The 22561-nt window shown below is 41.0% G+C and overlaps 1 protein-coding gene across 5 annotated transcripts in view; it reads left to right on the top strand.

Annotated features, from left to right (window-relative positions):
* Positions 1-22561, top strand: part of GLI2 (GLI family zinc finger 2) — a 350757-nt gene that overhangs the window by 73918 nt on the left and 254278 nt on the right. For 4 of the 5 annotated variants that reach the window (XM_061609156.1, XM_061609157.1, XM_061609159.1 and 1 more), the window contains exon 2: positions 6806-6980. In XM_061609156.1, the coding sequence (XP_061465140.1) occupies positions 6827-6980 (154 nt within the window). In that variant the 5' untranslated portion in view covers positions 6806-6826. The remainder of the gene's footprint in view (positions 1-6805; positions 6981-22561) is intronic. The other variant, XM_061609158.1, reaches the window with a different exon arrangement.

The following is a 22561-nucleotide window of genomic DNA, read 5'->3' as shown; positions in this document are numbered from 1 at the left end:
GGCAGTGTGATCTGCGGCAGCGTGTGCCAGGGCCAGGGGCTGGCTGGAGCCCAAGGGCCTCAGCGTGCCTGGAGTCGGCCCTGTCATGAAACTGTAATAGAGTCAGCACCAAGAAAATGTCAGGCAAGGATGAGCAACATTAGAGCAATTTTGTGCAGCCTGCCTTGATAAAATGAAAGATGAGAAATCCTTTAGATGTGTGCTGGCTGCTTGTAAGTACGTCATAGAAATCTGTATGTCTATCACGGTGCCACCAATTGTAGGATTTGGAGGCATCAGAAGATTGAGGAGTATCCCATTTTAAATTTATTATAAGCAAAGCAAGACACAAGTGTCCAGCATTGCAGGGGGGGGGAGACTGGGACCTGGTTATGTGCAGATTTCTTGTCCAGTGGGAGGCTGCCAACCTTTCTACAGATGTCTCATCCCTAGCATTCTGCCTACAGGCAAACTTGAGGGTTCAGGGAAGCTTCAAACTGACAGAGAGGTCTCAGTGATCAGAATTATATAGTTATCTCAAATCTGGAGTCTCATACCATTCTATCATATGACTTGAGGCCCTGACATGAATGTGATAGTGTGGTGTAGCAGAAACCATACTTCACAGATTTATTAACTGCACCTCCTCCTTCTCTTACAAGCTGGTATGATAAAGACACATAGGGATCATCCAATGCATTCATGCAGCTGCTGGCTAATTGTCTTTTGCAGATAGGCCTTGGGGCCAGGGTCAAATACCTTGCCTAGCCTCCTTTGTGCTTCCTCCATCCACTGGAGAAGAGGCCATGGCTCATAGGGGCTACAGCTCATCATGGTAGAACACATGAACTTAGGAAGCTGCCTTATACCAAGTCAGACCATTGGTTCCTCTAGCTCAGTATTGTCTACACTGACTGGCAGTGGCTATCCAGGGTTTCAAAATGGAGACATTCCCAGCCCTACCTCAAGATGCCAGGGATTGAACCTGGGACCTCCTGCTATCACTGAACTATGGACCTTCCCCAAGCATACTGAAAGTTATAGTTCAATCACCAGTAACACCAGCTAAAAGGATCAAGCTATGGATGAAAGCAGTCTCTGCCAGAGACCCCAAATTGTTGCTACCTGTCAGAGTAAGCAAAAATGGGCTAGATGGACATGTGATCGCCTCAGTTTAAAGCAGCTTCATGTGTTTACGGTAGTCTCTGTGGAAGCAGGAATAGCCAATATGGTATCCTTCAGATATTGTTGGACTCCAACAGCTATTAGTCTCAGCCACCTGGCCAATGGTCACTTGGGATTTGTAGCCCAAATACAACTGGAGGGCACCAGGTTGGCTACCCCTACACTAAAGGCTCGAAAATAAAAACATGTGTCTCTCCATTTCAGGAGTAATCAGGAGAAAAGCATCTCAAGAAGGTTTCCATGGACTGTTTTTATCAGTTTACACTTAGTGTGATACACAATGTCCCTTGTGTCCCTAACCACTTTCTCCTCCATCTTCTTCTAAATAGTTTAGCAAAGAGGGTGTTTGGAACTGGACTAATGTATGTGATCTGCAAATCCCCATCTAAGCTTATTTTTTCTATATTTCTGGACTTGTTCACATTGGATTGTCCAAACAAGTCCCTTATTGTCGATAGCATTGAGACGATAACTAGAAACAGAACACTCAACAGTTAGAAATATCTATGGGCTCATCTGCACTATACATTTAAAGCAGTATCATACCACTTTAAACATTCACGGCTTCACCCAAAGAATCATGAGAACTGTAGTTTGCAAAGGGTGCTGAAAATTGTGAGGAGACCCCCAATTCCCCTCAGAGAACTATAATTCCCAACTTCCCTGGGAAGGGGGATTGACTGTGAAGCCAATCTGGGAATTGTATCTCTGTGACAGAAATAGGGGTCTCCTAACAACTTTCAGCACCTTTAACAAACTACCGTTCCCATGATTCTTTGGGGGAAGCCATGACTGTTTAAAGTGGCAAAATACTGCTTTAAGTATGTAGTGCAGATGGGAGTGTGTATTTCTGGGTGACAATATTGAGAAAACAAAGTCAGTGGCTACTTGCACACATAAGAATGCTGACTCTGGCTTGCTTTTACAGCCAGTTCTACAGTGTAGAATGGATTATGAATTTGTTCAGGATGCTAAAAATGGGCTCTTAAAAAAATTAAGAGTATAGTCGAGCACCATCTTGCTCAGTCTTGATTCTGATATCTCCGTAAGTCCCTTCTGGAGCTTCCTTTCTTAGGATGGTTGTGTGATAGGTGAAATACCAAGAATAACTTCAGAGATATAAAGCAGGTATGGAAAAGTTATAAATGAATGGCTTCTTTCCTTCAGATTGTACAGTGGCTCACTTAGAACCACACTGTAGCTGGGTCCCTCCTTGGCCCATCCTCAATCACTTTCTGTTATTGCTTCTTCGATGGGGACTGGTGGTCAATTGGGAAAAACTGTTGGTCATTACTGACTTGCTGACCCTGTGACCTAGAGCTGAAAGACCCTGTATTCCATTTCTAATTCACTCAGCCAGCCAGTACCCTTAAATCAGCAAATAATTATAGACTTATGTGTACTAAGTCGCTTAAATCCCAAAGATTAGAGGACTACATTCTTTTTTTTATTTCCTTTCAGTCCACCACTTGAGAAGGATTTACCTGTTAAATACAAATATTTATAATCACTTTATTATTTTTGGATTCACATACCCAGAGCCCACTTACTAAGAAATAAGTCCTACTGAGTACAGTGGGATGTTCTTCTAAATAAATATTTATTTGTATTTTTTTTAAAAAAAAATCTGTCTCCCCTATTTCTCCAAAAAGACTGTGGCTAACAAAGAATAATACAAACAGAATAAAATTGTTCTGTTTTATAATTGCCCTAGAGGGATGTCCTTCGAGGATATTGTCACAAATTTTAAACTATACAAGACCCCCAAATTCCAGCTAGTTACTACTTACCATTTTCCTTCTGGAAACAAACAAACAAACTGGGGTCAAAAGCTGTGGGGGCCAATTTCTGCCTTTTATTGTGTAATTTATGTATGAGACTTACAGGGTTGTCCTTCTAGAACATTGTCACAAACCATCACCCATATAAGGTCCCCAAATTTCAGTTAGTTACTACTTACTGTTTTCCTTCTGGGGAAAAAAACCCACTGGGGTCCAAAAATACCCCAGTTTACTCAATATGCATGGAGAAGGGGCCAACGTATTCTGTAGAGTAAAATTCCACCTCCTCTGTGTAAGTTTTTGTTTTACTCAAGTTGCTTTGGTAATGTCAAGCACACTTGTGGTGGCCAAAATAAGTCTCTGGGGTACAAAGTGACTCCATCCTGCCAGTAGAAATCTCATTGGGGTCTAAATATACCTCAAAGTCAGCCAGTGTGGGTTTTTTTTTTTTTTTGCTGGGTATGCATGAGGGTTAAATATTAATCTCCTGTCTAATTTTTACTGATCAAGCCTGGCTATTATGTATATTATGTTACAATAGATCTACATAGATTGAATGTGGCTTTCTATCAGAGCCACTTACAGTGCACTCATGTGCAATCCCAGGTAAGTGTGGATTGGATTGGAGCCTATACCCACTTATCTGCTATCTGCTCAGTATTAAGTCCTATTGAGTTCCATGGAGCTTACTTCTGAGTAGATATGCATAAGACTGCAGCCTTAGAATTGCTGCTCTAAGGCAATATTCCATACCATACAGCAAGTGAGTGTGAATACTGCAGTCATATGGATAGGGCCAGTTGTGGAAGCCAGCACAGTGCATTCTGATGGAGTGTCGATTGGATGTCTGCACATACAATCAATTCACAGGGCAGAACTTGAAGAAGTAGAAACAGAATCTGGGCCACAGCTTAGTGGTAAAGCATCTGCTTTTCATGCAGGAAAGCCCGAGGTTCAATCCCTGGCATCTCCATGTTGGGTTGGGAACATCTCCTGCCTGAAATCCTGGAGGAGAGACAATACTGAGCTAGAAGTACCAACGTCTGATTTAGTACAAGGCAACTTCTTATGTTCTAGGGCCTGAGGTGGTTATGCAAGGATTCACCTATCCCTAGGCCAGATTTCTATCCTTTGGTGGGAATCTCACCAATAACAAATAATGCAAGAATAGGTGTCCACCCTCTCACTACTTTTCTGTTTTTCCCTTCAACAAAAAGTAGGAAAATAGAGGTGGGGTAAATCGGTCTTCAAGATCCCTGTCTTATATGTTCAGCTTACTAAACATAAATATAGTTGAAGAATGTCATTAGGCAAACATTCAGCTTGGAAATTCCAAGGATGCTTATTTATTTATTTATTTATTTATATCCCGCCCTTCCTCCCAGCAGGAGCCCAGGGCGGCAAACAAAAGCACTAAAAACACTTTAAAACATCATAAAAACAGACTTTAAAATATATTAAAACAAAACATCCTTAAAAACATAGCCATTAGTAGTTTCTTGCAAAATTGTATCCAGTCCTCCTCCTCAATCTCTGTGTCTACATCTTGTTTAGAAGAGCCAATGTCTTTTCATTTGGAGATTAGAATGGCCTCTATGAAAAGTTGCTAATTGTTTAGGAACTAATATCTAGGTGTTAACTCTCTGGATCTTTTTAGGTTTGTTTGTTGTGGTTTTACCACTAATGGCTGAATATTGCAAAGCTGTGTCATTTTTTTTTTAAATTGGGCACTCAGTTTTGCATCACTGACTGTAAGTCTCACTTATTCTGAGTTACTTTGTGTACTTTCTGAGGATAACAAGCTCCAGTCTTATGGGTATCTAACATACTGCTGATGTACTTGGTTAAAAAGTGAGACTTAAAATGTATGTGTGTGAAAAAGAAAAATGCATGATCCATTTTTAATGAGATAAATGTATTTTCTTCTGTGTCTCTTCAATATAAGAAAAAGTGAAGTGTTTATCACATTTGAAGACATACAAAGATTTGGAAATATAAATAATTTTTAAACTATGCAGTTATTTTTAAGAGCTGAAAAAAGCAGTTTAAGAGTAAGATCTATTGCCTCTATATTTTTTTAAAATTGTACTCTCTTGTGTTTAGGGGGGGGCAATATTCCATGTTCAGTGATGTCTTAAAAGTATTGTTTCAGCATATCTGAAGAATAGGATTACTTTCCAGATAGTTTGTTCTCAGTGATGACTAATATATGATGTGTTCTCATCTGGGCTTTAACTGTAGGGTTAACTGCCTGATGTGAAAAGAAGCGATGATCTGCCACAATTGACCATATGATGATTATGGAAGTTTTCACAGATTCAGGCTATAAAATACTTACAGCAGTGATCATCTGAATTAGTTCATCCTTATAGCACTGTCTTATGAGGTTCTGAGCTGAACCAGCAACAAAAGGGATGTGGGCCAGAATTAGGTACATCTAATCTCCTTGAGTCAACCCAACCATGCACAACAGAAGTCCAGAAAAATTACAGCCCCAGTGTTGTTCTCTTTCATCTGTAATATACAACATTCAGAAGAGAACAGGGCAGGAGCTGGGAAGTGTCGTAGCTCATTGGCAGAGCACATGCCTTTCATGTGGAAGGGCTGGAAAAGACCGTTGTCTGAAACCTTGGAGAGATGCTGCCAATCAGCATAGATAGTACTGAATTAGATGTATTGAAGGTCTGACTCAGCAGTATGCTGTGTTTCATCTTTGAGAATTCTTATTATCAATAATAATTGAACTTATGAGATGCCTATGGAGAAAGCCTTTAAGCAAACAAAAACAGCGATACTTAAACTGTGCATAGGACTGCATCCTTTCTGACCAAGACTACTGGTACACGGTTGCACCATTGTACCTTTGTAATAATGAGCTTTTGTGTTAAGTAAATCAGGACAGCTCTGTTTCACTTAGTATAGTGAGTTACTCTGAGTGAGATATGAGTATAGTAGAGTGCTTAATTTTAAACATCTATGATAGAACCCACTATTTAATCAAACTAAAGATGGCCCATATAATCAGGCAGTTAATTTTTCGTTTCTGTGGGTTATGTGCATGGTTGTGTTTCTTGTTAGGATGTAGAAGAATTTTCCACTTTGCATAATAATTTAGGATTGCTCTCTAGTTCATTTGCTTAAAACTACCAAGCATGAGGATCCAGCCAAAGTTAAGCAAATGTCTCCATTCATTCTGTGGGAAATTTAGTTGAATTATGCTTAACTAAAATGCTTAACTTTGGCTGGATCATTCTCTCTTTAAAGTACAAAAACATTTAACAAAACAAAGCCACAGTAAATTTTATTTAAGCTCAAAATCCATAGACGTAGTTTCCCAGAAGTGTATTTTATTTGCTAATATCATTAATGTCTGCAATTTTATGCCATTGCTATGATTGAGGAAGTTTTGAGAATGGGCAATTTTAAAAGAATTCCCATAGAAAGATGCAAATGTTTTTAAGATTCTGAGTGATGTTACATATCTAATTTTAACAGCCCAGACCAAAAGCAGCAGCTGCTGCTGCTTCTTCTTTTTTAACCTTGCCTGTTGGCAAAAAAAGCAACTTTAGATTTATAAAAGTAAAAATAATTTTATTGTTGGCAGGAAGTCAACCCTAAAGTATCAAAAAGTCGAAAGCTTGGCCCTTTTATGGATTCGGGCCCTTTCTGGTAATAATTACAAAAGCTTAACAAAGACTTGGTGAGCAATTAACAAGAGCAATAACAGAGACAGATCTGTTATTGTTAATGTTTTTAATTATATTTTGGAATGGGATGAATGAACCTCCATGAATCCAGATTTTTGCATCTTTAACAGAATAAATGTCTGAACTGGTTGGTTTTTTTGCTTTGTTTTTAAGGACTGGGAAGCTGGAATATGTATGTCTAAGATGGAAACATCCACCTCAACTGCTGCTGGGAAAAAAGAAGGGAAAAATGCTCTTCTGGAAGGTAATGGCTTTAATGAAACAGGGAAGAAAACAGCTTCTTTAGCAGCAGCAGCGGCGACAGCAGCAGCAGCAGTGACACAAGGAGGTATTTTTGTTTTTTTTTGTTTCCCACACTTTGAAAGCAATGGGGGCTCCTTTTCATTAGCTTGTTAGGATTTAATACGAACAGAGGCATATGTCCATGTGTGAATATGCTGCGTTTATTGGGGCTTTTGGTCTTAGAAAGTTGCAGGAACTGGAAATTGACAGTTTGTAGATCCCATGCCTTCCCAGAGAGGATATGTTAACTAAGCAATCTGTGAGTCAAAATTGGACCTGCTTGAGCCTCATGTGACTTCTGCATTCAAATTAACTCCAGAGATAGTACTGATTATCAGTTACTGCTGTTTATTGGATGCTGTAGTGGGACGAAGATTGCAATTCATCTTCAGAAGAGAAACAAACATTCCGCCTTTCAGTGAAGAACACCATAATTTATAGGTTATGTGGTTTATTTTGACTGCTGAATTTGGTTTTCAAGTCTCGGGACCCTGAAACAAGGAACACTGGGACAATAATTGTGTAAAGACAGAGAACATGCCTCAATTTTTGTGGCTTGCATAGTGCTATTGTCCTGTCCTCATTACAAAAACAAAAAACACCTGAGCTATTTACTCAGATTTTTGTCTTGGTCATAGTTAATTTAGATACTTTTTTATAGTTGCTATAAAAGCTTGATATGAATTCAGATTATAATAGCCACATAATGACTAATGTGAATCAAAAAGTTATTCACTAGCCAGTGGCTAGTGTAACTAATGATCTTTATTAGCATAGGATTATGTCCAGAATTAGTCCTATACAACAGAATAATTGAAATCAATGTTCTTAGTCCATTGGTTTCAACAGGTTTACTCTTACCTCTAGTAAAAAAGTGGGCTTTACAAACCTGAACTGCATGGGAGTATATAAAGAGATTTTGTTCTCTTTGGAAATATATGCAAGTCAATATGAGTTGACAATAGGTACAAGCTACGATTAGACATCACGATGTATATTACTGTATTTTTATTTATTTCTTGGTAACCCCCAAAATGTGGAATTGAAAACACTTGGAGCATTCTCTAATTATAGAACTGATATCCAGACTGGTAAAATTCCAGTTAGGTCTAGGCATCTAAAAATCTGAAGATTTGCAGCATTATCTTTTTCTTCATCATCATCATCAACAGCAACACCATCATCACCATCATCTCTGTGAAAGGCTAGTACCTAAAATGTGTGTTTGCCAATTTTTTATTTTGAATTTTTTTTATAGCCCTGGCTGAGATTTAATGAGAACACAAAGATGAATGTTTAAACTTAAATGATCATCCCTCCCTAGTAAATTCATTTTCCAGTGCACTGTATATCAAACCCCACGCTTATGGAAAGCTGAGTGGGAACTTCTTGATATTTGCTGTTGTAGGACAAAAACAATGGGACTGTTCCAACCACTCCTTTGTTTTGGTTGCGTGGGACAGAATGACCTATCACAGCAGAAAATGAAGGGAAAAAATAGCTGAGACTAGACCACTGGAATGTGACAAGTGGTATCTTCAGCTGTATAAACTTTTTCAGCTGCTTTTTGGCCTGTCAAAGATATTTCTTATTGCAGGACAGATTCTACTTCAGAATATATCTTTTCTTCATTCCTTTGTTGCTTCATCCTCATCTGAGAAAAAGAATTTAGGAAAAGTTTTTTCCCTATCAGTTTTCTTTACTTTCTCTGCTATTTGAAGATAATTTGGGCTTGTTTGGGGAAGTGAGAAAGCTCACCACCACCACCCCTCGGCCACCACTCTCTTTCCTTTATAGATGCTTATCATTTCTATAGATGTAAATCTATATTTCACTTGTTTTTTTTCTGTAGAAGCATCAAATGTGTAGGAGAAGAGTTGTGTGGGTGGGTGAAGGGGAGAAAATGGGAATCTTACCAACTGGAGTTACTTTATCTCTTAGACATAAAACAAAAGTTACTCATAAGCTTTGGAGAGTTTCTGGAAAGATAATTCTTGAGAGACGTCTCTGGAGTGTGGCGTTTAGGTTCTGAGCCCAAATAGAGATAGTTTGGAGATTGTTTATTTGTTGGCTTGGGAACTGAGAGAGAGAACAATGACACATAAAAATCAAATTCATAATGCTTTCTCCTGGAAGTGAAAAGTCCTGCTGAAGGGATAGCATTGTATTGTGGCATTTTCCTTCCTTCCATCAGTTGTGAGATGTTAAGAGCAGTCTGTACACAACCAGTCTGCAGAGGAAGAGAGAGAATAGAAACATATGATATCTTTTGTGAATGTTTATGTACTTTTGTAAACCTTTAAGTACTATTTACAGGTTAAGCGGACACTGGTGGGATACATTATATGGTGCACTCAGTCCCCAAACACCAAACATTGGCAGGTGTAATGCAATATATATTCTAAGACAGGGGTTTCCAAACTATAGTCTGTGGACCATCAGTGGTCTGTGTACTTCATTCTGGTAGTCTATGGTATGTCTGTAAAAATACAGTTAAAAATCCTACAGCATCTAGCACAGTGCATTGCAATTGCTACAACAAGCAGAAAAATTATTAAGTGGTCCGCAAAGACTCTCAGCAGTTTTCAAGTGGTCTATGAGGAAAAAAGTTGGGAGCCACTGTTCTAAGCAATAGTGGAGGAACAGGGTAGGGTAGCATTGCTCACCTGGCTTCCCAACGTGGAGGTTGCTGCCGGTAACTGAGAGGGATAGGAGCAAAGCAGGGGGGAGGTCTGCATGCTGCAGCATAGCAACAGGGCCATTCTGACACTCCTGATGCCGAGCCCCCACTATGCCAACTTCCTTGTCACCTCCCCCACTTCCTCTCAATTATCAGCAGTGGGCTTGCGTGTTCCAATGAACCCTGTGAGCGATGCCGTCGGGAGTCATGTATTCCCAGCAGGGTCACCCATGGCGGTAAGGTCAAGGGAGAGGAACCAGACAAAGAATGATCCAAGAAAGTCCTCAACGGCAGAACAGGTGGAGGATAACAATGTATATGTTACAACAGCTGTGAAGGCGGATGAAGACTGCAGCAGATAAAAGATTTCCAATCGTCGTGGTATCCATGCCATTGGATCAAAGCCTTTTTCTGTCAAGATTGTGTGTTGATCGTCGTGCACCGATCTCCCCACATAAAACAAATTCACCACAGGCGTCTTCCAACCAGACCAAACCAAAAGTCCCATGGCAATCGGTGAATGGCAACGGGGGCAGGACTGTGAAATCCAGAAGCCCCTAGTCATGGACAGGCACATGGGCGGTGGATACAGACTCAGTTGTCCTGGCTCAAGGACCGAGGCAGTTGAGTTGTTCGGCACCTGTATCCATGCCTGAGCAGTCCTATTCAGGATCCACTCTGCTCACCCCGTATGGGGAGGAGGCTACAAAAGGTGCCCTAAACATAGTCTGCCTCATCTCTCTCCCTGACTGGATCACCACGTCCAGTGGGGTCACCACTTAGCGGTCGCAAAAGACATATGAACTTTGGAACGTGGAATATATGGACATTGCTGGACAATACAGATAGTGAATGTCCTGAACACAGGACTGCCATCATTGCGAGGGAGTTGAGACATTTTGATATTGACATAGCAGCACTCCAAGAAACTCGAAGTGCAGGAGAGGGACAATTGAAGGAAGAAAAAGGAGGTTACACCTTCTTCTGGAAAGGACTGCCTGAACAAGAACGAAGAATACATGGAGTAGGCTTTGCTATTAAAAATGATCTTGTGACGCTCTTGTCAGAAGTTCCTACTGGAATTAAAGAATGACTCTCAACTCTCCTATTAAAACTCGCCAAAAACCAGCTGGCAACTATTCTAAGTGCTTATGCACCAACATTAGATGCTGATGAAGACATCAAGGAAAATTTTTATACCTAGCTGGACACCATCTAATCAGAGATACCTAAGGAGGATAAAATTATCCTCCTGGGCGATTTCAGTGCAAGAGTTGGGCATGATTTTGATTTATGGCCAGAAACCATTGGGAAAGGAGTTGGCAATAGCAACCTGAATGGCATTCTACTTCTGACTAAATGTGCAGAGCATGATCTTGTTATCAGAGACACACTCTTTCGCCAGAAAGATAAATTTAAAACATCATGGAAGCACCCTTGGTCGAAGCACTGGCATTTCCTGGATTACGTAATTGTCCGTGCCAGAGATTGTCGTGATGTACTCTTCACCAGGGCCATGACGAGCGCCGATGACTGCTGGAGAGATCACCGATTAATTCGATCCACTATGGCCATTCATATTATTCCTCAACGTAGGCTCCAAGGAAGAAAACCAAGGCGTAAAAGGAACATCCACACCCTTCAAGATCGTATTAAGCGAGCTTGCTTTCAAACATCTCTCAAGAAACATCTACCTACGGAACTCTCTGAAAACGTTGAGGAACACTGGATTAAACTGAAGACATCCATTATTGCAGCATGTGAACAAACTATTGGATACCAAACTAAGAAACATCAGGACTGGTTTGATGAGAATGATAGTGAGATTAAACGTATAATTGACAAGAAAAGGAAAGCATTCCAGATATGGCAGAAAGACATTAACTGTGCTGCTAAGAAAAAAATCTATGCCATTGCAAAGGCTGAGGTCCAAAGAAGAACCAGAGAACTTAAGAACGCCTGGTGGATAAAGAAAGCTCAAGAAATCCAGCATTTGGCAGATGCTCACAATGCACGGGGCTTTTTTAATGCCACAAAGGCCATCTACGGACCAACAAATTATGGTACAAATCCCTTATGTTCAATAGATGGTACCAAACTTCTAAAGGACAAAGAGTCTATTGCACTGCATTGGAAAGAGCATTACCACAACCTCCTTAATCGTAACTCTATTGTGGCTGATGAGGTCTTCTCGTAAATCCCACAACAACAAATTAGAGATGAGCTTGCAGTATGCCCTAATTTGGATGAAGTCAGTAAAGCTATTAATCAAATGAAGAATAAAAAAGCTAGTGGACCTGATGGGATTCCTGTTGAAGTCTTTAAGGAAGGTGGGCCTGAATTTACACAACAACTTCACAAGCTCATTGAAAAAATCTGGATGAGGGAGGAGATCCCGGAAGACTTTAGGGATGCCATAATTATCACTCTTTTCAAGAAGGGTGATAGAACAGATTGTGGGAACTACCGAGGCATTTCTGTTCTAGCTACCACAGGTAAAATCCTTGCAAGGATCCTCGCAAATTGCCTCCTACCTATCTCAGAAGACATCCTCCCTGAATCCCAAAATGGTTTCCGCCCTTCCAGGGGGACAGTGGACATGATCTTCACTGCACAACAGTTTCAAGAAAAATGCAGGGAGCAAAACCGACCTCTGTATATGGAGTTTATTGATCTGATTAAGGCCTTCGATACTGTAAATTGAACTGCTCTCTGGACCATCCTTCTGAAAATTGGATGCCCTGATAAATTTGTGAATATTTTGCGACTCCTCCATGATAACATGATGGCAACAATTTTGGATAACAATGGCTCTCAAAGTGATCCATTCAAAGTGGGATCAGGCGCCAAACAGGGATGTGTCATTGCCTCGACCTTATTTGCTATTTTCATCGCCATGATTCTACACCTTGTTGAGGGGAAACTTCCCACTGGCGTGGAAATCGCATATTGAACAGATGGAAAGCTTTTTAATCTCAGTCGGCTGAAAGCAAAAAGTAAGGTAATTACAACCTCTGTCGTAGAACTTCAATATGCCGATGATAATGTAGTCTCCGCACATTCAGAGGAAGATCTTCAAACTATCCTAAATGTCTTTGCAGAAGTATATGAAAAGCTTGGCCTCTCGCTTAACATCAAAAAACCCAAAGTGCTTCATCAGCAAGTGTGAACCAATCCCTCTGTAGCACCATCAATCCAGCTTAATGGTGCGACGCTGGAGAATGTCGATCACTTTTCTTACCTTGGCAGCCATCTCTCTGTAAAAGCTGACATCGACGCTGAAATTCAGCATCGTCTGAGCTCTGCGAGTGCTGCATTCTCCCAAATGAAGCGTAGAGTGTTCGAGGATCGGGATATTCTCAGGGAGACCAAAATGCTTATTTACAAAGCCATTGTACTACCGACCTTACTGTACGCCTGTGAAACATGGACCATCTATAAACGCCACTCCCAACTTCTTGAAAGATTCCACCAACGCTGCCTCCGGAAAATTCTGCAAATTACTTGGGAAGATAGGCGGACTAACGTTAGTGTATTAGAAGAAGCAAAGACCACCAGTGTTGACACAATGATCCTCCAACATCAACTTCGCTGGACCGGCCATGTTGTTGAATGCCTGATCACCATCTTCCAAAGCATCTACTTTACTCCCAACTTAAGGATGGAAAACGGAATATTTGTGGACAGCAAAAGAGGTTTAAAGATGTCCTCAAAGCTAATCTAAAAAAATGTAACATAAGCATCAAGAACTGGGAAACCTTGGCCCATAAGCGTCCCAATTGGAGGTCGCCATTATCAAAGGTACTATGGACTTTGAAGAAGCACAAGTACAGGATGAAAGGGACAAACGAGCTAAGCGGAAGGCACGTCAAGCAAATCCTCATCATGACCGTCTTCCATCCGGAAACCAATGTCCTCACTGTGGGAGGCTGTGTGGATCCAAAATTGGCCTCCACAGTCACCTACGGACCCACTGTTAAAGACCTTACCCTGGAAGACAATCTTACTCGGCCACGAGTGATTGCCAGTGAATTAATGAATGGTCAGCCAGGTGAACAATGCTGCTCTGCCCCAATTTAGCCTGCCCCCACCAGCTGCTGCTAATTCCACATTAGCTTGGATAGAAAGCAGCCTCCTTGCTTTGCCTAACATGAGCATGGGGCTTGCAGTGTTCTCCCAAATGATCAGTCTTCTGGAGTCATGGCAGCCAGCCTTGAATAGAGTAACATGTTGTTTTTATTACACTCTTCAAAGGCAAGGCACATTTTATCCTCACAACAACCCTATAGTTTAAGCTGAGAGAGATAGCAGCAAGCCCTGGTCTGTAGCCCAGGAGAGGGCAAATGGGGGCACTGCCCCCCCAGCTATGCTTTGCCCCCCCCCCCGGATTTTTCTGGGGGGAAATTGTCTTTTTGTGACATGACAGACAATGACAACCTCCACTGAATGAATGATAGCTTGTATTAACAACAGGAGCAATTTAAGAATAGAAGCCTCTGAAAAATTTAGCAGATAAGGCAGAGTGAGGACACAATAAACGCCTAATCTGAAACAACCCCAAAAAGCCTGGTCACTCAAGACTTTTCCTGACTGATGGATTTTTTATTATCACAATCCTATAATTACTTAAGTGAACCTGAAAAAACAGCCTACAGTAGGGCCCCGCTTACCGGCGCTTCACATTCTGGCATTCCGCTAATGCGGCGGCGGGAAATTCCCATTTTTAAAGCTGATTTTGCGGCATTTTGTGACATTTTTGCATCATTGTCGCGCGACAGCCCCATTATAGTCTATGGGTTCCGCTTTATGGCAGGGGCCTGGTCCCTAACCCGCCGTATAAGCGGGGCCCTACTGTATATGATGCTTGAAGAGTTAAATACTAGAACTTTGTATTATGGGGAAGAGTTAGACTCCACCCATTGGACATTCCTTTACCCTGCTTTTCAGTTTCAGTTGTGTTCTCTATCCAGCTAGCAAAGAAAGAAGTATGTTGGTTTGCCTGCAGTAAAAAGTAAGAGTTTGTTTATTTTGCAGTCATTATAATTAGTAGAAGAGGATTGGGTGCTTATTGCTAAAGGGTAAAATAAAGAGATAACTCAAAGTGATCTGAAATAATATCTACCCTAAGTTACGTTTTACTCTTTTAAACCACTCACTATAATCATAGTGGCTATTTTTTTCCCTTCCTTTTCTTGAGTACATGATGGCAAAGGATGTAAACAGCCCTAAAGGAACAGAAATACTGCTGTGCATAGTAGGGATAGCTAGCTGGTTGGTCACATAAGCTGTAACTTGGGCCTAATTTGTGATTTTCCCAATATGTGCAACTGAGCATGATATCTTTTCTGGGTTCTACACAGAAAAATCAATCCAGCAGCCAGTAAAAAAAAATTCCAATTGCTTCCCACAATTAGTTTCCACTTGCTTAGTTAGTCCTTTATGTAACAGCCACTTAAAAAGTTTTCTCTTGATTGCCCAACAGGAAGGAAAATCTAAAAATCAGGAATAAGACTAGAAGGAGGGACTCTAAAGGAGGAGTTACAAACACATCCTAAAGTATTTGTTTTCTCTTTGTCCTTCCTAAACTTGTGGTATGGACAAGTTTGGTTTTGGGGTGGAATTTAAAACTGAGATAACTAATGGAATATCAAAGCCAAGCTCAGAAGCTCACTGTCATTACCAAAGTAGTTCACGTCATGAAGAAATGGAACACATGGACAGACCACAGGTGAAAGAGGACTGTAGGTATAGGAAAAGTCAAACGATTGAGTATGGTACTCTCAAGAAAGGGTAAAATAATTCAACAGATTAAAGTTCATTGATGTAAGTCAACACACTCTCTGGACAGAGGAGGAGTGAGGGGGAAGGTCACTGCTTTTCCCTCCCCTTGACCAGGGCTGGTTTTAAAGGGCGGCCATGTGGGGCACTGGCTGAGGGGCCCTGGAGCTACAGGAGGGCCCTCAGCAGCCGCAGATCACAGGGCAGGAGCTTCTGCCTGCCCACCATTCCCTTGCTCCACCTACCTGTCTCCTACCTTTTAGCATTGCCCTTAATGCAGATGGTGGCCAAGGTTTCCCTAAGGTGCTGAAACCCCTGCTGCCATCTTGGTTGATGGCACAGATGCGCGCACGTAGCAGGTACACGTGCCCTCCAACAAGATGGCGCCGAAGGCTTCATCCCCTTAGGGAAACTGTGGCCGGCATCTTGGTTAATGGCAATGCTAAAAGACAGGAGACAGGTAGGGGTGGGGGTGGGGGGGCACACATGCACATGCCAGGGCCCAGGGCAAGCTGATGCCCAAAGGCCCGGCATGCCTGGGGCTGGCCCTGCCCTTGGCCCTCACATCTTCTCCACTTCTCTATGCACCTCTCCCCCTCAAATGCCCCACTTAGAAATGTGGCTGCCCCACCTAACAATGAAGGCTGGCTACAGGGCTGAGCAAGCCCAAAGTCAGCCAATGAGCTCTATGACTGAGTGGGGATTTAAACCTATGTGTCCCCAGTCCAAGTCTGACATATCGGTGACTGGCTTTGGTAGTGCTGTGTTTACAATGACTTATCCTGAACTCTGGTTTTCAGCAAACAGTTTCATGGCTGTAATTTGGGGCCAAACAGACATGTGAAACCTGATGCTTTTTTGTTTTCAAGCAAAAGGAGCTTTGGGAGGGGGCAATTGGGATAAGATAATGGCTTATCCAGATGGCGACTCTAGCATTCAAATAAGAAACGGGAAGTGATTCTGCAAAAGGCAGCTACTTCCCCTACCCCACCACTCATAGACATGCTGATAAGAGGAAACCGGCTGTGCAAAGCACCCTGCTCAAGCTGGTCCTGCAATTGTCCTTCTGAGATGTGCCCTAGAATAACATGCATAGGTGTACAGTGGATACTGGATTCACTGAAACAGAGACATACTAAACAAGAGTCATACAGGCATGCTTAACATGTAACCTTTGCCATTCATGCTCTTAGACGGCAATCCTCAGCATGCTTCCTTGGGACCAAGAAGTCTCAGGTCCTTCTTTTGTGCTTCCCATAAGCATCTGGTTGACTGCTGTGAGAACAGGATACTGGACTAGATGGGTCATTGGCCTGATTCAGCAGGCTTTTCTTACATTCTTAAAACATGGTGGGACTTACTTCTGAGTAATATGTATAGAATATTTCCCAAGTTAATTTGGCCACCTGTTTTTATCATTGCCTTTGAGAACTTTCACTGGTTATGAAAGATCATTGTGTTTAGGCTCTACATGAGGTATCCTGGGACATATTTTTTGATGTGTTACAACAATAAATAGAGATGCAGGATGGCGAATGGATGGTTATAAATAGGACCAGCAACAACACCTGCAGTGTTCCTGTTCAGGGTGCCAGCCAGCCATCTATGCCCTTGTCCAGAATGTTCTATTCCATCTACCTCATTGGTTTTCTGGTCTCCCCCCATCAGTCAGCTTTCCATGACCACTGAGCAGGCACAGACCACAACGTACTGTTTGGGTTTTGTTTGTTTAAAGACCTTTGGGAATTTTTTTCCCTAAAGCTTTTTTGTACCTCTATAAACCTTGAGATTTCTCCAGCCTGTTGATACCACCCTCTTGTTCATGGATGGTGCCATTTAGACACATAAGAATCCACACTTGGAGAATGAGTTCGCTGTTAGTATATAGGATATTTGTTCCATACTGAACATATGGTGAATATATGGTGATATTATTTATTTATTTTATTTATTTATTATTTTATTTATATCCCACCCTTCCTCCCAGCAGGAGCCCAGGGTGGCAAACAAACGCACTAAAAACACTTTAAAACATCATAAAAACAGACTTTAAAATACATTAAAACAAAACATCTTTAAAAACATTTTTTTAAAAGCTTTGAAGATATCTTAAAAAAGACATCTTAAAAAAGAAAAAAAGGTTAAAAACATCATTTTTTAAAAAAAGTTTATAAACATATTAAAAAGCAATTCCAATACAGACGCAGACTGGAATAAGGTCTCAACTTAAAAGGCTTGTTGAAAGAGGAAAGTCTTCAATAGGCGCCGAAAAAATAACAGAGATGGCCGCCTGTCTAATATTTAAGGGTAGGTGCCATATTAGGCACTCAGCCACCCCTCATCATTTTGAGTTTTACTTTATTGTTTTTACCCATCACAAAACACATAATAAGCAAATTGTAATAACTGACAGTATACTAATATTTGTACAGCTGTGATCAGATCTAACCCTAAGTCTTTCTTTCTTAACCTTCTGTATTAGTTTCAAGAGAGAAACATAATTCTTTTTATATGACTAGTATTTGCAGCAGGTTATCCACTCTGGAAGGAGTTAATTACAAACTTTTTATTGGTCTTTATATTTTGTTAAAAAGATGATAAGTGAGAAGAAAATTGTTCAAATACGTCAGGAGGATTGTGATAAAAACATTGTGTAATGAGATGTAAGAATCATTCTCTTGCCAAGAAGAAAATGGTTGATAAATTACCAAAAATGGCTACTAGACCTGGTTATAACCAAGAATCTTTACCAATTACTGAGGATTTGATCATACAAGACATTGGACCTGTTCACTTTGGCAGTTTCCATTATATGAACAGCCAATCATGTGTTCATGATTGTGTGGAGAAATGCTAGTGTAAATAAGGGTATGCATCAGGCATGGGAACCTGTGGCCCTCCAAATATTGCTGAACTACAACTCCCATCATCCCTAGCAAGCATAGCCAATGGTCAGGGATGACAGAAGCTATAGTCCAACAATATCTGGAGGGCCACAGGTTCCCTGCAGCCAGCAGTGACTTTAGTAACCCTTTTCAACTGCCATTGCTAGAAATCACACTCATGTTTTCTCTGTGGAATCACCCAGGGTCACCCATAACTGAAGAGGGGCTGCATAGCTGCTTGCATGTTGTAAATTTACCTATTCAAACAAATCTAACCACACAAATGTACACCATAAATTCTTGAATAGTGGCATAATACTGCTATAGTACAATAGGGGAAAGCCAGGCCCAGCTCATGATACTTTATTTAGATGTACAAAGGCTGAAATTGTTATGTGAATTATAAAATGTCCATTTGAAATGTCAAATAGTTAAAAGTTTAGAAACTGTAGGAATCAAGCCACTACTACTACTACTACTACTACTACTACTATTTAATAGTAGTAGTAGTAATAATAATAATAACAATAATAATAATTTCCAATAGAGATGCGGACTGGGAAAGAACTCTACTTAAAAGGCTTGTTAGAAGGCTTGCAGTGAATTGGTAGCAATTTTCTTGCTCAATCTTGATTGAGGGCTGTAAGAGGCTCCAGAGAATCCCACCAAAAGGAGTCAAGAACTATAACCCCTGATATGCTAGCTGATTTACTGTCTGATACAGTTGAAGAATGACTTAACTGGAAAAAGTTATTAATTATGGGTTGCATTCAATGTAGCGTTAAGGCTAAGATTCCATCAGCGCAAGGATTTTTCCTTCCACAGCAGAACAATCTTCCCCTTCTCTTCCTCTCGAGCCCCCTAAATCTGTTCTGGGGGTTCACCCAAGCCTCCAGATCAGATCTGGGGACAGCACAGGGTGTGTACAGGGGAAAAGAGGGAGAATCCCCTTGCGCTAGTGCTAATCCTTGCACTTACACAAAAAGTTAGTTGAATATTGCCCCATGATAGTATACCCGATCACCTACCTCCAGCCAGGTGAGTGACATGCAGAAGGTATTGTTGGCTCTAACCTCTGCTACTATGTTTGGCTGCTACTGCTGTCTTCTCATTGAGGAGCCCCTGATAAGTCCCCTTTCCCAAATCTCAGGGTTCCCAGGATGCCATTTGAAAAGGATTAGTGTTTCATCCTTGACACTATCTGGTTGGTATTTATTTAGTATTTGATAGCTGAAATATGACACTTGCTAAAATCTCACAGTGTTTGATAGCTAATATGCTATGGTCATCAGTATTCGACAGTTTGAGATTTCATATTTGAAGGCTGCCAATATCAAAACAACCAAGAGATGCCATATTTAAGGCATTCACTTTTTGAAGTAAAAAGAAACATTCAAAATATAAATTTGAATTTGAAATATCTCATTTTAAAATCTGGCTGGTCAAATTGGAAAATGTAATGAATGTTTCATCTTTGCAGTTCTTTGCTTCAGCTCTCATTTAAAGGGTCAAGGACCTTATTGTTAACAAAGCCTAGGAAACACCATCCTGTACCCCACAATACCACACACCCCTCATGACACAAATACCAACTTGCTGAATTGATGATGTTTATGTTGGCAGCATTTTTCCCTCTGATGTCTGGCTCTGTCAAGACTAATTTTAGCATTTCTAAAGCTGTGTAAAAATATGGCCTCATTACTTTGATGTCAGAGCATGGTTTACTATTAGTATATTCTGGGGTTTATCATTTTAGTCATGTTTAACACGGCTACAGGAGGCATGCACTATTAAATCTGGCTTATTTTACATTCCTGTCCACGATTCTTTATTTGGAACAATTTCCTCTCTATCAAAAGACACAGCTAATGCTGAGTTTTAATGTGTTATTTACACACAAAATAACCTATTTACAACTTGGTATCTGCCGGAGGGAGAATGAATGGGCTGGAGCTCCCTCCATTCTGTTCTATCGGAGTTTAACAATCTGGATTGCTAATAGAACCATTTATCATGGAGTGGTAATTTATTTTACGTTAGTTACATAGGTCTCACTGCCTCTGATCTATGGAAATACTTCACGTATAATGAAGTCCAACAAGTCATTTGGTGTAAACATGGAAAAGCCAAGCTTGGAGCCAGTGAAAACCAAGATGTACTCTTTACAATAGGTAATATTTCTCAGAAATTAATGCCTTGGCTGATTAAATAAAACCCATCACCTTGCACATGTGCTTTAAGTATAGAATGGCTGGAATGAAATATTGTACAGGCTACCTTTATGCTACAGAACTAAGAAGGTAGGTTTTTAAAAAAATTGAGGTTCAAATGGACTTCTCTTTCATATCAACGGTCTAAAAGGTTGTCATAGATGAAGTCAAGAAGGCATTTTCTCCCATCCATTGATTTTAAGATTCCATGGAGTGTTTACCTAGCCCCATAGTTTTTGCCTTCTTGCTTTGAACCTCTGGATTTGTTGCCCATGTTATGCCTTTCCTTTTTTATGTCAACAGAGAGCCCAGAGAGATCATCCTTGTACCACAACTGCTCCTGAAGTGTGGCAAAGTGATCTGTCACCATCAACAGGATGATACAGATGACCAAACAATCCCCGGGCGAGGAAGCTTATCCCAGGACAGTTTGGTCATCTGCACAGTCCCCTAGGCTTGCATTCTATAATATAGTTGATAAAGATGACACCAATAATTCTGACTTAGAGAAATCTTTCCATATTATAAAGGGCTAGTTTAGTCCTTGGACCAATCCAGCCCATCATGTGGAATGGGATGAGAGCACACCTGTCTTCCCTGCTCCTCTTGCCCATGTGATAACAAACCCAAAGTCAGTCCACACATCTAAATTCCAACATAGATAGGCCTCTATTGCTCAATTTATTCTGGATCATTTTCTGGAAAATATCCAGTGAATAAAATGAGTAATTGAGGCCTATGTCTGTTGGATATGCATGTCGAATACTGTTGGGTTTGCTGTTCTCATATAGATATCCAGGGACAGCATGCCCTTTGGGCACGGGAACTGGAACACTCTTGGTCTGTTCAACACGATGGACTGGATAGGCCCAAAGTAAGATTGGCCCAATGTGTGTCGGATATTACATGGCATTGGCTGACTTCCCAGCATTAGATGCATGACCAGCACGCCAGTTGGGCAGGGGAAAATAGGCACACCCTTACTCAGCTTCCCACACTGGGTCAGATTAGCCCATGGTTTTGTCCAGACCTTCCCTTTGCTGAAGAGCCTGCATTTCCGTTGTGGATTTTTTCTATCCTGCCAAGAAGTCTGGATTAGGGTATGCTCTCAGGTGCAATATAAATTAATATGGAACACCAGCCAGACTTTCTGGGCTGAACTGTCACCCCACATAGGTGTACCCTAGGAGACTCTGAACAATAATACTCCCCTGAGGGAGGCTGCACATTTCAGGGGAAATACTGATAATGGTGGAGAAGCTTTATTTCAGAAAACTTTGTCCGCCTTTGCCAAGCTTCTCACAAATGAATCGCTAACGCTCTTCCAAGGAACATCAGCTTTCCTAGGACATGCAGTTTGAAAATTACTGAAGTAAACTATTGGTGTGGAAAGGCTTACTGTACTTGAGAGATCAGAGAATCTCCTGTAAAGTCCAGAATTTTCACCTTGCAATTCTATGATACTATATACAATTGTTTTGGTATACCAAAGAGCTGTTTATGCCCAATGATTAGCAGACCAAGAGGGACACTTTGGAATCGGCTGTTTGGCCTCACAACACTAAGCCAGGAGTGTCTAAAAAGAAGCGGCTCATCCCACTCTAGTGGCCTAACAGTCTCTGTAAGCAGCACAGATGGAATTGTCCCTAGGAAAGCTTGAAGGAGCGATAGGAGGGTCAGCCACGATCATGAGACAAAGAAGGTAGAAGGAAAGGGGAATGCCAATCGTCCTCACATAAAAATGTCAACTGTGTGTGTTCTTTAGAATTAAAGGAATAAGAAATAGAAACTGCCACTTAAAGTCTTCTAACCTATCCTCACTGGCAGGCCAGTGACTCCTCCAGAGAATTATTTGCCTGGTTTGCCAGAAAATAGCAGCATAAGAAATAATTATATATTGCAAATTACTTTAAAATCTAGGCGTCTAGGACAAACCCTTTAAGCTTGTGTCAGCTAGAATAGATCAGAATGTGTTAGCCTGAGAAAATTGAGTGAAGAAAGTATTCAGAGCTTTCCATTGAGTTCACATTCATGACTAGGGTTGCCATATTGCCCGGATAGCCGGGTTTTACCC

This window comes from Rhineura floridana, chromosome 2, assembly GCF_030035675.1.
Source record: "Rhineura floridana isolate rRhiFlo1 chromosome 2, rRhiFlo1.hap2, whole genome shotgun sequence".
Taxonomy (NCBI): domain Eukaryota; kingdom Metazoa; phylum Chordata; class Lepidosauria; order Squamata; family Rhineuridae; genus Rhineura; species Rhineura floridana.
This window is presented reverse-complemented; position numbering and strand designations above follow the sequence as displayed.